At 39.7% G+C, this 17,870-nt stretch overlaps 1 protein-coding gene across 3 annotated transcripts in view; it reads right to left on the bottom strand.

Moving 5' to 3' along the window:
- Positions 1-17,870, bottom strand: part of LOC127641204 (poly(rC)-binding protein 4-like) — a 108,398-nt gene that overhangs the window by 1,789 nt on the left and 88,739 nt on the right. For all 3 annotated transcript variants that reach the window (XM_052124024.1, XM_052124025.1, XM_052124026.1), the window contains 4 exons: positions 13,676-13,717; positions 13,413-13,491; positions 8,107-8,159; positions 1,612-1,781 (listed from right to left, as the gene is read on the bottom strand). In XM_052124024.1, the coding sequence (XP_051979984.1) occupies positions 1,612-1,781; positions 8,107-8,159; positions 13,413-13,491; positions 13,676-13,717 (344 nt within the window). The remainder of the gene's footprint in view (positions 1-1,611; positions 1,782-8,106; positions 8,160-13,412; positions 13,492-13,675; positions 13,718-17,870) is intronic.

The raw sequence follows: 17,870 nt of genomic DNA, 5'->3' as shown, positions 1-17,870 counted from the left end.
GTTCTGGCCAACATTTACTTTACTTAAGGACCTACAGAGCTTTTACATTTTTAGTGAACTATCCCTTTAAAAATAAATGCCACTTTGTTGAATATTTTGTTATTTTAGACAATCTTATATTTAAAATGCCTCGCAAGTGTCCACATGCTTTTTGGGGTCACTACATGTTGAACTTCAACTGATGTCACAGGACACTATCAAATGTGGGGTGTGTTCAATATGCAGAACGTTCTGATGCAAGTCATTGAAACAAGATGTTAAATAAAGTATTCTTAGTAAGACACTGATCATTGGTGACCTCTGCAGATAGGACTTACAGGACATGAATAATCATGTTTGATTTTAAGCGCTTGATCGAGCTGACTCATTAAAAAATATTTTGTGATGCAAGAGTGCCTTGGACTGATCTGCACTGCAAAAGATAATTTGCTCCTTGTTTTCCAGTAAAATATCTAAACATCCTTTAGAAATATATTTTTACTTAAGCAAAACTGCCTATAATATTCGTTAAAAGACTTGTTTTCAGAGAATATTTGGGTTTGTTTTTCTTAACCCATTGGCAAATAGTATTTTCTTGCTTCCAGAATATCTTCAAACCAACGTTTTGTTTTTTCATGCAGGATGATTGGGATTTAACATATTCCAAACCAGATAATGAAGGGCTTCTCAGTATGAGTTTGACATTCTGCACTGGTCTGCTTGTTGAACACACCTGAGACAGGCATACATATTTAATTCAAGACCCAATTATTACTGTCTTACAGCTTGCGGAGTCATTATTTGGTGGGATAATTAATACTGTATATAGCTGTGCACAAGACACTGCATCTATTTAGGAACCTTAATTTATTTGTCATCTAATACAGAATCTAAGGAAAAACAGCCATAAATGAATCATAATAATATTAATAAAGACACTTCTTTTAATATCTCCTGGTTTGAATCTTGTAAATGAGTGTTCCACAAATTCTACCTTATGTTAATTGAACTGCCGTTTGAAGTACGGAACAACCGTTTTCAAATGCCTGGGTAAAAAACAGAACTATCAAATTTGTTACATTAGCAAATTCAATTTTGTCCCATCATCGACAGCTAAGTCTTTGGAGGAACAAAGCTGTCTGGGATTCACTGCTTTCTTGCCTGACACAACATTTGATCAAATTGTAACCGTATAGATCTTGTGGGAGAAAATTACAGTCTGTCTATGAGTCTGCCAAAATGCTGTGCCTTTAGCTCTAACAAGCTTCTAGCTTGAAACTTGGCCAATTACTCCCTCAGCCTCGGTTTTTTTCCCGCCACTTCTTATTGCTTTGTTGCTGTGCATTGCTCACAAGTGCTACTTTTTAGTCTGCAAACTCTGGACTGGAACAACCCTGATAGAATATTCCCGGAGGTTTGGATGATTCAGGGCTTTTAAAGGGATAGTGAGTAAAAAGTATTTTTCAATTTTTGGGTGAACTATCCCTTAAAATGTTGTCCTTATCTGGATCATTATCTGGATCATTATGGCATCAACACCATATGGCATATTATGGCATCAACACCATATGGAGTGGTCAAGTAAAAGCACCCTGGATCTTTTATGAATGGTTGATATCCAGGTTTGCTTACCAGGATGTGATTAGATACTGGGCCAGGTTGATGCTGATTGGGGAGCCTGTGATGGTGACGTGTCGGTCACTGGTGCTGTCCAGTTGACTTCCGATCTTGATCTGAGCTCCTGATACTTGACGGATCTCATTGATTTTTGTACCCTGCCTGCCAATTATTGAACCAATCAGCTGTAAAGAAAAAAAGATTGATGAATATATTTCAAGCCAACATTGCATATCAACATACACTCACTGAGCAATTTATTAGGAACACTATGGTAAAACCGATGGAGTGCGTACTCCAGGTAGGGAAGGAGGTATTGCCCCAAGTGAAGGAGTTCAAGTACCTCGGGGTCTTGTTCATGAGTGAGGGGACAATGGAGCGGGAGGTTGGCTGGAGAATCGGGGCAGCAGGGGCGGTATTGCACTCGCTCTATCGCACCGTTGTCACGAAAAGAGTGCTGAGCCGGAAGGCAAAGCTCTCGATTTACCGGTCAATTTTTGTTCCTACCCTCACATATTGTCATGAAGGCTGGGTCATGACCGAAAGAACTAGGTCGTGAGTACAAGCGGCTGAAATGGGCTTCCTCAGAAGGGTGGCGGGCTACTCCCTTAGAGATAGGGTGAGGAGCTCAGTCATCCGTGAGGAGCTCGGAGTAGAGCCGCTGCTCCTTTGCGTTGAAAGGAGTCAGTTGAGGTGGTTTGGGCATCTGGTAAGGATGGCCCCTGGCCACCTCCCTAGGGAGGTTTTTCAGGCACGTCCAGCTGGGAGGAGGCCTCAGGGAAGACCCAGGATTAGGTGGAGAGATTACATCTCCACACTGGCCTGGGAAAGCCTCGGGGTCCCCCAGTCAGAGCTGGTTAATGTGGCTCGGGATAGGGAAGTTTGGGGCCCCCTGCTGGAGCAGCTGCCCCCGCGACCCGACTTCGGATAAGTTGAAGATGGATGGATGGATGGATGGATGGACTATGGTAAAACAAATTGTCCAACTTGGTCCTCTGCTGTTGTAGCCCATCCATCTCAAGGTTTGACGTGTTGTGCATTCTAAGATGCTATTCTGCTCACTACAATTGTACAGAGTGGTTATTTGAGTTACCATAGCCTGTCTGTCAGCTCGAAGTAAACTCTAGAGACTGCAGTGCATGAAAATCCCAGGAGATCAGCAGTTACAGAAATACTCAAACCAGCACGTCTGGCACCAACAATCATGCCATGGTCGAAATCAGTGAGACCACATTTCTTTCCCTATTTTGATGTTTGATGTGAACATGAACTGAAGCGCCTAACCCATATTTGCATGATCTTATGCACTGCAATGCTGCCACACGATTGGCTGATAAGATAATCACATGAATAAGAATGTGTGCAGGTGTTCCTAATAAAGTGCTCAGTGAGTATACTTTGACTCCAAAAAGTATTTAGACATTTTCTGTTTATCAAACTTTAGTAGAACATGTCCAAGCTATGAAGCCATTGCCCTCTAAGACACTGTAATATAACAAACTGTGTCAGGCAGCATGATAAACACTTTAATTGCATGACTAATTTGAAGAAAACTAAAACTGATCCCACTTAAGGATGACCCTATAATTTCACAGCGTTTTGCCAACTATACTCCTGTCAAAATTCATAAAATATGGCATAAAATCCTACAGCCCATCTGTGTGGCTAAGTGACTATTGATTTTTAGAGAGAGTGTTTGCACTCTCATGCCCATGTCTAATGCTTCCCTCAACAAACATTCCAATCTTTCTCTGTGTGCATGTCATATCTGCGTTTGGCTCTGTGTTACTGTGAATTCTCCAAAGTTCTGCTCAGGTCATGGAGTTGAGAAGGGGCCAGTTTATCTATGCATTCCACTTGGATGTTAAATGACAAAGCTGTGTCTGTGCATGGCATGGTTTCTGTGATGAGCGTCTGTGTGATAGAACATAGTTTGTGGGAAATGGAGGGGTCAGGAGACAGAGAACAGTTGAGGTGAGTATTTATTTTCTCACACATACACACACACACACGGATCAATAAACCAACCTCTCAGTATCACATAAGAACTTAAACAAATGTAATATTTTTATCTGTTTTGGCCAGACACACAGACACCAGTTTCCTCTGCCACTCTCTCTCCCACTCTGATGCTCTGGCGTGCCTTTTCAGGTCTCACACCGCCATCACTATAATTAGAGACAGGTGTTAGAGTACTCACAACCCAGGTGACGAGCCTTACCGCTCTCCCTCTCCTGCACACCGACACATGACCTCGCCCCCCCATACCACATACATAGAGAAAGTCAGCCACAACCATCTGCACCCCTGGTCTGTGGACCACCTCAAATTTAAAGGGCTGAAGAGCCAAATACCAATGGGTAATCCACGCGTTAGTAGACACTCCTTCTAAATGGTATGGTACTTGCAACTAATAAACAGCACGGGTCGTTCCTCCCCTCCCACCTCCTGCGAGAGCACCTCCCCCAGCCCCCTGTCAGATGCATCAGTCTGCAAAATAAAGGGGAGTGTGAAGTTAGGAGCATGTAAAAGAGGCCCCCTACAAAGTGCAGACTTTACCAAGCCTGTAGGCATGACTCTGTCCACTGGACCGGATCGGTGACCCCCTTTTTAGTAAGGTCAGTGAGTGGGCTGGTGACATCAGAGTGACTTGGCACAAACCTCCAGTAGTAGCCAACCAACCCCAAAACTGCTTTACCTCCTTTAGATATTGGGCGACCGGCAGGCCGCGATCACAGCGGTTTTGTTAACATGTGGACGCACCTGCCCATGACCCAAGTGGAACCCCAGATAACTAACTTCCACCCACCCAGTTGCACAATTATTTATGTTGGCTGTGAGTCCCGTCTGTCGCAGCGATCTCAAGACAGCTCTCAAATGCATATGCTGCTGCCATTCTTATATCATCTAGATATGCGGTTGCATATGCCGTATGCGGTCTGAGGATCTTGTTCATGAGATGCTGAATCTTGGCCGAGGCTCTGAACAAACCTATTGGAAGCATCAAGAATTGGTGTAATCCGAACAGTGTGGAAAAGTCGTTTTTTTCTATGGATATTGGAGTTAAAGGGATCTGCCAATAACCCTTTGTAAAGTCCAGCATCGAGTAATATCGAGTAACTCGTCAATTTGTGGCATTGGATAAGCATCAAATTGGACACCGCGTTCACTTTCTGGTAGTCAACACAGAACCGGACCAAGCTGTTGCTCTTCTGTACCAGAACTACCGTTCTGGCCCAATCGCTGTGTGACTCTTGTATTGAACCTATTTCAAGCATTGCCTCTAATTTTTCTTGAACAATCTTTTTCTTGTGTTCAGGAAGATGATATGGGCGGCTTCGGACATTCTGACATTCAAGGCACACCGCACACTATTTGCATATGTCGCCATGGATGCCTGGCCAAAAGAAACAGGCCATTATACTGTTCAAAGTCTTTTCATGACCCAAGTGACCAGCCATTGGGTTGTAGTGAGCTACCTGGAAAAGTGTTTCCCAACGGCTCTTTGGTACTAATAGCTGAGTTGTATTGTCTTTGGTCTGAGTGTCCTGTGTCACTTGATACAACCACTCTGATAAAAACACTGCATCGCTGCCTCCTGGAAATGCCAACATGCAGCCCTCTGCCAGCTGGATGGCCTCTTCCAGCGACGCCGGGCGGTGGCACTGGACTCACTTGGACTTTCCTCGAGGAAGCTGGGAGACAAACCGCTCCACCAGATCGACAACGTCCACGGTGCCGCGCGTTCCCTCCACCAGTAACCATTTCTGGCAGAAATCCCAGAGCTGTTGTCCAAAAGCGAACAGGCGGCTATGCTTCCCGAAGCTCAGGGATCTAAAGAGCTGACAATTCTTCTAGGGGCTACAACCAACCTTCTTCAGATGGTGATAATTCAGGAGGGTGGTGGCAGGAAGTTGTTGTGCCACTAGCTGTGCCTCCCCGAAGAGTAAGGACAATAAGCGGGCACCCACTGGTTGGGAGGCCACTTCCATACCTCCGCAGTCTTCACAAATAAATCGAGAAAGGCCTCTGGGTCATCATTCGGCACCATCTTCATCAGGGCCACGGGTGGGATGGGCTCCGGGGAGGTTGCAGCATCAGCCCCCTCTCTGGCGATCAGGCTCCGGAGCATCTGCCGGTCCTCCGCCTGAGCCTGGAGCACAACTTGGAAATGCTGTTCCTGCTCCAGGCGTACCTCCATGATGCATTTTCCTTCTAAGATTACATTTTCACTACACTGACTGTTAGGATGAGTGTTGGGGTTTGGGATAGAATGTATGGTTAATAAATTATGCATTCATGCTGACCCCCCTGACTTGACTTGACCATATACAGTAGACCAGTGAAGACCAGTTTTGCCAGGCTGGAAGACCAGCTAGACCAGCTTAAATGAGCCAAGACCAGCAGGAGTATTTCCAACCTAGACTTTAATTTATAAAAGTCTGGGGATGTGAGTGAGGACATGTTTCTTGCCAGCTAAATGTGGTGTCTCCGGATGTCTTGTCCATAACAGAGTAATCTCTGAGCAAGTATAGGTCTGGCTTATGGATCCAGCTGCATTTACTGTGATTTCTGTGCTCTCAAGCTCTGATCTGATCCCAATCAAATACCTACATGATCCTGATAATTTAGTGGAATGGTTCGCCATGGTAAGCAACAGCTCCTCTGTAGAGAGAAATCTGATTGCAAATGATAAACAACTTAGTCTGCCAGACATTTGATGTCTGTTTGATGTCGCTTTGCTTTGGAATCACATTGATGTGAGGGTATCTCAATAATACATGCTCTCCATTTCCCTGTTCAGGGGGCTTACGCAGGAATACAAATGTACACACATGCTAAGTCAGCCCTTGATTGGAAGAAAGAGTGCTGAAGTGTTTGATGAAATATGAAAAGCTTGAGGAGCTCTGCATTGTCAATGTGTGCCAAGTGATGCGTGAAGAAGGTGCTCTCAAAAATGTCCAGAACATGGCAAAAAGCTTTTCTACTTTGTCTTGTGGCTATACTTTTGAAACTGTGTGTATTTTAACTAGGGCTGTCGATTTAACCTGTTAATTCAGTGTGATTTAATTATTTAAAAATAATGCATTGAATAGAAGAATGCAATTAATTCATGGACCGTAATAAGCAACATTCCTACTTTCGGAGCAATTCAAGCTTGAAGAATGATGTATTCAGCAGGGGGTAGTAAGCGAAACTCCAGCTGTATAGGCGACGTGCAGCTGTGCAGACAACAAACCATACTCAGGCTTGCTTAACACTAGCGATATCACAAGATGAGGATGCATTTCTGCTTTCAAACACAGCTGGACAGAGCACTATTCCAAAAGAAGGGATATCGAGATGTGTTTTTCTTAGTTTCAAACGCTGTGTTTATGAAACAATGAAACCAAAGTAAGACGTTCCAAAAGCATCCATCTGACACGTGTACATTTATGCATCCCTAGAAAAGCCCTTTTAATAATTCTATCTTAGACAGATTGACAAATTCAATTGCAAAATGGATTGCTGTGGATTGTAAGCCAATGATATGTTGTTCAGTAATATGGAAATAAATAATGTTTGAATTCTAAATCCACTTTTTGTGTTGTCTTATCAATACTTAACTCATTTGCCACAATAATGTAATATATTTTAATGATTTGAATTAATATAGTTAGAATATATATCATATATACACGTATAATTATTTAATCATTTTTTTACTAAAAACCACAACTATTACTAGACCCAGTATTAGACACCAGTAGGTTGTTGCTGGTCAAGCACAGGGCCTTAAAATAACAACATAAGGGGAGTTGGAGTTATGGATTGAGTGTGGTCAGAGTCAGGGCTGGGCCCTCAGCCAATCAATTAATCCTGTGATCTCAGGGAGATGTGTGGGCAAGATGGAACTTCACGCAGCAGGCCCCTTGAGTGCGGGTCTGCGCTACAACCTACAGCCCTAACAAAAGGCTGTGGCTTTTTTTTACTGTCTCTGTTTTGACAGCAGAGGAGTGCTGAGCATGCCAGACACCATGACAGGATTGAACTGGTGTGAAGCTCTTCTAGCAGACATCTAGCCTATGACCTATTTAAATTCTAAGCATAATTTGAATATACAGTGTGTGTGTACACACACACACACACATATATATATATATATATATATATATATATATGTATACACACACACACACACATACATGTATACTGTAAATATACTGTACACTATAGCCCTGTGATGGACTAGCCACCTGTCCAGGGTGTTTCCCTGCCTTTGGCTCGAGTCAGCTGGGATAAGCTCCAGCACTAGAAGATGGATGGATGGATGGATGGATGGATGGACATCCATCACTTTAAAAAATTATATACATTTTTAGGAATTTGTTCAGTTCCAGTTATTTTTCAGGTTTGGAAATCACAATTTTAAGATTCCATTTTATTAAGAAATTATGATTATTCCAAACTACTTTGGTAAACATTTGATGTGTTGTATACAAAAAAAGTAAAAAGAAAGTTTGCTCTTACATCATTTGGAATGAGAAGTTCTTGGGATGCTGTCTGGGAACTGGACTCCATGCCTGATGGAAGAGGAACAGGTAAGTTGAGAATCCAATTTGATTGTTGGGTTATTAGTTTGTTCTTTCTTCTTCATATATAATGTTTTATTTCTTTGCATTCTAAGAAATTTGATTGAAAGAAGCTCATAAATGAACTCTTGAAAAACATTACACTGATTCTACACAGATGTGATTTAGTAAGAGTGAATTAAGGTGAAGTTCAACACTGTGACCTTGGCCTGACCAGCTGCTAGTCTAAACCATCTAAACCAACATGGACCAGCTAATGAACACTTACAAACAGAATCTTGTATTTGGGCAGTATACCTGTGTCTTTTTCCTTTCTCCTTCTTCTTAAATTTAGGGGTGAATTCAGAAGCACCAGTTGCACCATTTCCATGCACAGTATTTCAGCGTAAAGACCTGCGTCTAATTACCAGCCACAATTCAGTTTAACCAGCCAATGTATTTGCTAGTATATTGCTGTGGCATGCATATTTAAATGAAGTCATTAGGTGCTTTCACACATACAGCATTTTCTGGAAAATTAACAGCATTTTTCCATTTAGACGTCATGTTTGGAAATACCGGTAAATCTGCCTGAAAAATTCCCCTGAAATTGGAGTTGTAACATTACTGGAAAAGTTGCATTTGGCTATGTGCGAACAAAGCCATAAGATTAACGTTTTAATCACATACAAGGTTAACGATGCCAATCTCCACTCTTCATTCGAGCGAATTATGACATTTGTCGACAACTTACAGGAACAGTAAACTCTAAACAGTAAACTAAATTTAGTTTAAAAGAGATGTTTGTGTAAATTTGACAGCAGCCATGGCAGCAGTAATTCATCAAATAATAAAAAAGAGCATTATAATTGGGCATACTGTATATCCAGATCAGCGGTGCAGTTGAGCATGCTTTAATTATTTAAAGAGGCTATTCAGGTGCCTGGATTGCAATGGCCGGTGCTGTACTGTACCAGTAAAATAATTCAAATCTTGCAACTTGCTGCAACCATTGTTGGCTGTGTTTGCATTGTTACCTGATTTGCATAATTCCTTTAATGAATCGGGTGCATAAACTTTGTATATAGCGTGTAATTCATTCTTAGTGAATTCTACCATTGGTCTTATATGCTACAGTACAGAATCTTGTTCTCACTACAAAAGACAGATCCATGGGTCTTTTGATTTCAACAGGTCTGTTGGGAATGTAACCATTTTGTCATAATTTAAAATTTGTATCTATCCAGCATGTTAATTCGTATCCATCTTCTATATTAAGTATTTTTCTATCTGTTAGTTGAACCTGAATGCTATCACCTAACCACTAATGGCGCACTCAGAGCTAGCCTGCCTCTCTTCAGTACTTTCTGTCTCAGCAGGAGGCCCGGCCTCAGCGCTGCCTCCCAGCCCAACAGGAGCCTATTTAATAGACTGAAACATTGCCCTGACTGATGAGCTTTTTACCTCCGACATAATCGAATTCTCAAGCCATATCATGAGAGGATGTGCTCTCTTAGTTTTAGCGGCAGGAGGGGCAACTATTACATTTGTTTCGACTTCTCAATTGCTTGGAGGAGCTTTTTGAACAATACATTTGCAGCAAAAGTGCTTATTTACCATAATGTTCAACAGTCTTCTGGCTGTAAGTCTGAGCACACAACAAATGTTTGGAATCTGCTGACAAGTTGAAAGAAAATGCCTGACAATGTTGTGCAGCATTCAGAATTTAATGGAGAATGCCTTTTAAATGCTAATACAATTACTGAATTTGAATTGTGGTACAAAACAGAATATAGAATTAAAAATTTTATGGGAGTAGAATTCAAACGTAATCAATTGCTGAAAATGTAATAAATTGATTTTTTCGAAATGTTAGGTAATATTAAGGATCATCATTTTCAATGCCACCTATAGAAGTTTGTATATAATTTATATGATTGATTTATTAAATTAAATAAATTACCTTTTGTTTTATGGTCAAAGGAGGAAAAAATACTTTATTTGCCAGAATGTTCTGATTGACCCAATTGTTTTCAAATTGGAGGGGTGTGACATCATTTAGAACAAAATTTGGACAAAAATAAGGTGTTTTTGCATTTGAATCGGTGGTTTGTAACAGCTTGCCTGGGCGAACTTTTAGGAAATATTCTTACCAGCTGCTAAACACCTTTTTACTGCTGTTGGTCCACCTCATCGGTAGGTGTAACCTGAAGCTCGACCTACCTTGAGGCTGACAGATAATTTTGTTTATGTTCAGTCAACAGGAACACACCGGGGTGTAGAGTTATTAGCAAGATGCAGGTGCAGATTTACCTACATTTGTACGATCATTCCCTTAGAGACATTTTCCAAGACCATACCATGCATTTTATTTTCCCCAAATCAACAAAAAAAACTCTCAAGTGCCCATTCACTCATGCGCCATCTGCAGCAAAAGCCATTCACACATCTGCCCAAAGTAAGATATGCCTCTATCACTATTCTTTTGTCTATAAGCTGTATTCTCTTTTATACACACCTATCTTTGCAGTAGTATCAGTGTCATCAGAAATTACAATAACAGTGTAGTTGGCATATTATGGCCACGTATAGCATGTTAGCATATTAGCATCATGAATTCAGAATGTAAACATTTTCTACTGCATATACAGTATATATATATATATATATATATATGCTATATATTACTTTTAATAATTGTTGAGTGGTTAAAACAGCTTATTTGACCTCATGTGAATTTTACTCATAGAATGAGGCATAAAGTCATGTTTAGAACTTATTTTTACCCCTGAACGAAGAAGGAAGAATAACTTCTCCGGAAGTACAATACTCTGCAAAGGTCTTAGGTATATAAGATGTTATACAAAAACATTTGTCTTAAGATGGTTATTTATATTTTCAGCTTTAGTGTGTCAATAGGGTATATACATGTTAGACTCCCAAACATTACTTTTGCGAATAGAAAATATTAGTATAGAAGAACAGGGAGCCCTGTAACAGATGTCATGGTCCCCACTGAGCCCCCCTCTGAACATCATGTCAGTCTGAGATTACATGAAGAGACAGAAGCAATAGAGACAGCCTAAATAGATAGAAGAACTGTGGCAAATTCTTCAAGAAGCTTTGAACATCCTATCTGCCAACAACCAAGTAAAACTGTGTCCAGATGTATCTAGGAGAATTGGTGCTGTTTTAAAGGCAAAGGTAGTCACACCAAATATTAATGTAGCTTTTTTTTATGTTTACTGGACTTTATATGACATTAAGTGATAAATAAAAACTTTTTATGTCATTATTTTTGAAAATATCCTCACTATGCAACATTATTCACAAGTGCCTAAAACGTTTGCACAGTACTGTATATCGGGCAATTACACCTAAAAAGTTGTCTGTTCTTGTCTATTTTATTGTTGTGTTGGAGTTATGAAATTTCTCTCTTGTGTGACTGTGTTGAATTTCTTTGAAATGCTGTTCAGTATATTACTCTTCCTGTTGAAATCCTTTGGGGCTTGGCCAGTTGCATTTAAATTTAAAACCTTGAACAGAAATTGACCCACATTTTTAATTCAGAATTTTGCCCTATCCTGCTAAAACAAAAATTGTGAATCTCTATACTAGTTCATAATTGAATGTCTGGTTGTGTGGAAAAACAGAGAAAGAAAAAGAGAGAGAGAGTCCTCCTTTTGCTTCAGCTTGAAATTTATAATGGCTCTGAGACTCCCCAAGAGCTGACTGTGAAGCCTTGTAAACCTTGGCCCCATTTTTTTCAGTTGTAATCTACATGTGGCATACACTCCATGGAGATCAGGTATATTAACCTCAAAATAGGTGGCGACTGGTTCTTTTGGAGTCATGCATCTAGGTACTAAAACTTTTGATTCCCAATTAAATTTTGACACTTCTTTGACTCAAGTGTAAGCTTAGATTGAGTGCTCCCTAAAGACGACATGTGCTTCAAGGTAAATATAGGGGGTGTTTTTATCTCTTTAAGGGTGCTTTCACACATGCTTCGATTGCTTAGTCTGAACCTGGGTTCATTTCCTCCCCTGTCTCCCTGCCCTCGCCTGTTTCGGATCACAAGGGCGTAGATTTGGCTTGAACACTTGGGATCACATTTAACTTTGCACTACGAAATTCCACAGGCAAAATATAGTGATCTCAATTGGAATCCGCATGATTGGGAATTTTGCGCGATGGACTTGCCGTGGTGAAAAATGTCCCCTCGCTATTTCGCATGGAGTTTGACGGTCTTTGCTTGGTTTGGCAGTGACCTCTGTGTGGACGGTGTTTTGTGCACAGCTACACTGAATATTCGCAGACAAGGATATTTTAGCAATGAGTTTCTTTTTATCTTCACTGTCACAGAGTATTAAGTTCAACATTAAAAAAAGGCTGCTTGGCAATTTGTTTTTTGCTGGTCACATGCGCTCAACTTCCGCCAATGCCTTCTTCGCCCATGGAATTTTGCCAGGCAATGGTAAATGTGAAATGCATTACAGAAATTATAAATGCATTTTACCATACTAATTGTGATCCAGAGCATGCAAAGGCACAATGCACCATCAACAGCGGTTCACTTCCACAATTTAGGATGATTGCATTCATATCAGCAGCAAACTGTACTAGAGTTCACATGAACCATTCCCTAGACCACCTTTTCAAATGGACTCTGGTGCGGTCCATGGTTGTGCACCCGAGTTTGGAAAAAAACGTTCACATCATCCAATCGAACTGAACTTTGTCGTCAAATGAACCTTGGTGCACACCAAAAGTGCTAGTGTGAAAGCACCCTAAAGGAAACCTCATGAAGTTGACCAAGAAATGAAATTAAACCAGTTGTCTTTGCATTCACACTGTTCCTGGCTTAAAAAATGAATAGTCAAATTTCATTGCGGTTAATTTTAAATTGAGTTGTAGCCACGTCTCAGTACACTTTCAATTCACATTGTTGTTCTTTTGGACAAAATTAATATTTATTATTACATATGTTATTACTGTATTCATATAATTTATTATTATAGAATATTATCATACAATGGCAATCCTGTTGTACTTTTTTCACTTTAGCATCGCAACACTCTCAAGCCTTCTTAACGGTCAGTCCTGCTTGTGTGACTAAGGTGGCAAAGAGTTGATTGCAGAGCAATCCCTGTGTAACCAACAATTTGTGTGATCTGCCTCCATCCCCACACTTATCTTCCTCCAAACCCCCTTCAATATGAAGATCCTTCATCTTCAAAGAGGACTCAGATTGGGAAAACATACCAGGCAGGACTGGGGTGGCTGTGGGCTGCGCCATGGGAGCAAGACCCTGCTGCATGGACAATTGATGCAACTTGGCCAACTGAGATAAAGGGAGACAGAGAAGGGAAAGAAAGATCACTTTGGTTTGCATGAAAGTGTTTAATTACTCTTATCAGAAACCACAGCTGAGATTTGAGTCATACAGCTCTCCATTCAAACGAGTTAAACAGGCTCCTCAACTTAACAGAAGTACACTCTTAGTACAATATTTTCTCTCCTCTTACCTCTGAGTGTGGAATGCCATATTGGTTTTGTACAGTATATGCCTGTAAAAGAAATAGAGACATGTGTTGAAATGGATACATGTGCTGAGAAAACTTATTTAAAGACCACATAAAATAAAAAAATATGAGTTTGGTTGCTTTTAGTCCATATCTGAAAATTGACCCCATCTGCTTTCTTAAAAACATTCCTGGACTTATTATACATGATTATTTGGTGTATCATATTAAAAAGGGGGGGGGGTTAATGTATCTTTAAAATTCTTTATCAAAATGTAATAACTGATGACTGAATGACATCTGATATGTCTTTCATTTTTAGCTACCCTTAAAACAATATAGAGTTCTGGCAAACTAGCCACAAACTTGCCATCGATTTTTGTAAGGGTAACTCCCACTTTTTGTCAATCCAATCAATTTCTGATGGATAAAATGAAGTCTTGCCCTAAACTCTCTCACTTGGAATTCACATTACGGAAGTAAAATAGATTGAAAATGGCATTTCATTGAAGTTTTAAATCTTCAAAATGGCCATTGTTATGAGCTCATGTTTGTGGCGTCAATATCATGATGATTTTTGAACAACTTGTTTTTGCAGCCTAGTTGCAGTAAATGTTCTATGTCGACTGGGGGAGCAAGCTGGTGAACATTAAAGTATGTCTTTACAGTACATCAAATTCAAGTAAAATCTTGTTTTCAATGATACTATGTCCCTATAAATCATCACAGATGCCGCTGTTGTAAAGAGAGAAGATCTGAAACGAGGAGATCTCTGAATCAAGGCCTCACCATCAAAGAGAATGGGAAGACTCTAAAGCTACACAGAACGTTATGCATTGTCCCCAGAGGTTCTCTTGCATAAGCCTGTTTTCAAAGTTTAAACACGTGGAGAAGAGAGAAGAAGAGGCAAAGACAAAAAAAAAAACAGAGAGGAAGGAAAAAATGGAAGTATCAAATAAAAAGATCACTGATGCAGAAATGGCAGTTTGTGTTGAAGACAAACCTTAGTTTGTGTCTCTGGCATTTGAGTTAATGAAAATGATTGGTCACAGCTCTCAAAACAAATGTTGTTTGGGGAAAAAATCTGACTCTTTGTCCGGACTGGTTTAGCTTGTCTCTCGAGGTGAGTTGAGAGCCCAGAGGACAGCTGAGAGTAACTGGTACGTGATTGCCGCTCCTAACCCTTCAATGTCTTTGATAATCTATTTCTTTTGCTATCTCTATTCTTTGTCAATTTTTTCCCTTTTACATTTTTTTTCCTGCCTTTCTTTTCTCCGAAACATTCATTAGTCAATTGAGCCTGTGAGCAACTGTACACTCACTGAGCACTTTGTTAGGAAGACCTGTACACCCACTAATTCTTGTGATTATCTAATCAGCCAATCATGTGGGCAGCAGTGCAATGCATAAGATCAAGTATATATATGGTCAGTCAAGAGCTTCAGTTATTGTTCACATGAACCAACAGAATAAGATATGTGATTTCAGTGATTTCCACCATGGCATGATTGTTGGTGCCAGATGGGCTGGTTTGAGTACTTCTGTAACTGCTGATCTCCTGGGATTTTCACACACAACAGTCTTCTAGAGAGTCTCTAGAGTTTACTAGAATGGTGCCTGGTGTAATGGTGTAACTCAGATAACCACTCTGTACAATTGTAGTGAGCAAAATAGTATCTCAGAATGCACAACATGTCCAAACTTGAGGCAGATGGGCTACAACAGCAGAAGACCATATCGGACACTTTATAAGGACAATAGTATTCCTAATAATGTGCTCAGTGAGTGTATATTGCCAAGATGTAGGCAATAGCATAGGAACAATCTGAAATGAACTTGTTCCTGGTTTCTATCTGGAAGATGCCATATTTAGAGCATTACCTGTTGGATTTTTTCACTCATTTTTCATTTGCCGGATGGATTACCATTTAAACAACAATGCTGTATTTGTTTAAAACAGAGCAATTTGTAAGTATTAAAATTATTAGGTTACTACGACTGCGTTTTAGTGGCACATAAAAAAATTAAATAATTAGAGAATAAAGTCATAACATTATAATATTTAAGTCAGACAATTTTGAGAATAAAGTCACAATACTTTGATAAAAAGTCAAAAATACGCGAAAAAAGTCGTAGCATTGTAAGAGCTCTCTGTACACCCGTGGGCACCTGTCAAGTAAGGCGTGAGATAAAGGCTTGCTCTCAAGTGAAGTGAAAAATAATTGGGACTGCTGTGAATTATATAGGTCCATTTCAAGACATTGTACAGATTCACTAAACAGTTACGCAACTTTTGCATGCGGTATCTCAGCGCAAAAGCCTGCATCTTATTCATTAACCACCCGCAATCTATTTTAGTAGGCGCAATCAGCACTGAAATTGCACTGCATCTTGAGTATTAAAATATTATTATATAGTTATTATCATTCCTTCTGGCGCAAACACACTCATTTCTGTGTAAATTAGGCTCATTGTATATTGCGCTTCATTCACAAAAAACATCTGGCACAATTTAGACTGCGCAAGTAGCGCAAATATGAGAAGGTGGTAAAATGTATTTTATTTAAAAGAGATGTTTGAGAACATATTCAACTCATCATATCAGCAGTAATTCATCAAACACTGATCAAATGATGAAGAAGAGTGTTATTGCCTGGCATATATCCAGATGCGCTGTGTAGTCAAGCACACTTTTTTGGCATGTTTAAGAGATGATTTAGGTGTCTGGATCATAGAGAAATGTACAGTCCCAACACACTCTAAAAATACTGGGTAATTTTTTTCAACCCAAATGCTGGGTTGCCAATGTTGGATAATTTTATTGGGTTATTTTCTCTCTGTTGGGTAGTACAGTATGTGTGTAGCCCAGCTGCTGGGTTAGTGGATGGGTCATTTTCACTGACAATTGAAACTATACACCCCTCCACACACCCCATGCGACAATCCAGTGGTGGCGTCAGAACAGTCCAGCTGATGAGTAACCTGATGCTGACTTTTTGGATCATCTTCAGGAGTAAGCGGTTCTCAGTGTGGACAAATTGGAGGATTAATTCGGTGAAGTAAGGTTTGTGTTAGTGATTTTATCTGTAATATGATTACTATCTACGATACACGCTCGCTTCGTGAGCTTTGGTTTTGCTAGCCTGTATTGCCCACTGAACACTGAATAGGTTTATTTACTTTTTCAGATTTTTTTTTAGTAATGCAAATGTCTCCTTTTGGTGAAATTTGCCATTTTGAATGCAAAATAAATCACCTACAGTACATGATGGTACGTCACTGTTCTAAAGACATTATGGGTTGGTATCTTTCTTTAACCTTTTCTTTTCTTTCTTATTGTCTTTTTTTTTTAGGTTGGAACAAATATGGTGGAGTACCTCCAGCAGGCTGAGATGTCAAGGCCTTGTTCCCCTAAATCCTACACTTAACAAAACTGACCGGCACATACAAAATTGTAATTCTTATTTTAATTTAATTAATTTTATGGATTGTATTCATACCTTGCATATTTAGTGTTCTAGTAATATACACTAGAATTATAAGTAACATTTAAAGGGCTAGTTCACCCAAAAATTTTAATTCTCATAATTTACTCACTTTCATTCCATACCAGATTTCATTTTTTTTTACTATAAATTTTCACTTTCACATCTGAAGATTTAGAGTAAGGACTTTATCTGTTTCTTACCCACATCTCTCATATCACTTTTGAAGACATATATTTAAACACTGGAGTCATATGGATTACTTGTTAAAGTGTATTTACTGTAAGTGTTATGGGAGCTGTCCGGTCCAAAGGTGCTGAAACTTTGGCAAATATGTCTTTTATGACTTTATTCTCAAAGTATTTTTTGAAACATTCATTTCATTATGTTATGACTTTATTCCAGTGGCGCCTTCAGGAATTTTTAATGGGTAGCCAGAAGGTGGCACACCAAAAAGTGTGTGTGTGTGTGTGTGTGTGTGTGTGTGTGTGTGATCAATGTATTTGTGTAATAGGCCTATTGTGCACAAAGAGCAGCTTTACAGAGAATAAAATAGTGTCTTACAAATCCCCAGTGAGCAAGCCAAATGTGAATAGTCTGTGACTAGGTCCCAGCAAACCCAGACCATTCCCATAACATTAGCATATGGTTCCCATTTGATAAATATTTGGGAACCAATTCTCTTTAAGTTATATTTTTAAAACCAATAACTA

Source organism: Xyrauchen texanus, chromosome 50 (assembly GCF_025860055.1).
Source record: "Xyrauchen texanus isolate HMW12.3.18 chromosome 50, RBS_HiC_50CHRs, whole genome shotgun sequence".
NCBI classification, from domain to species: Eukaryota; Metazoa; Chordata; class Actinopteri; order Cypriniformes; family Catostomidae; genus Xyrauchen; species Xyrauchen texanus.
This window is presented reverse-complemented; position numbering and strand designations above follow the sequence as displayed.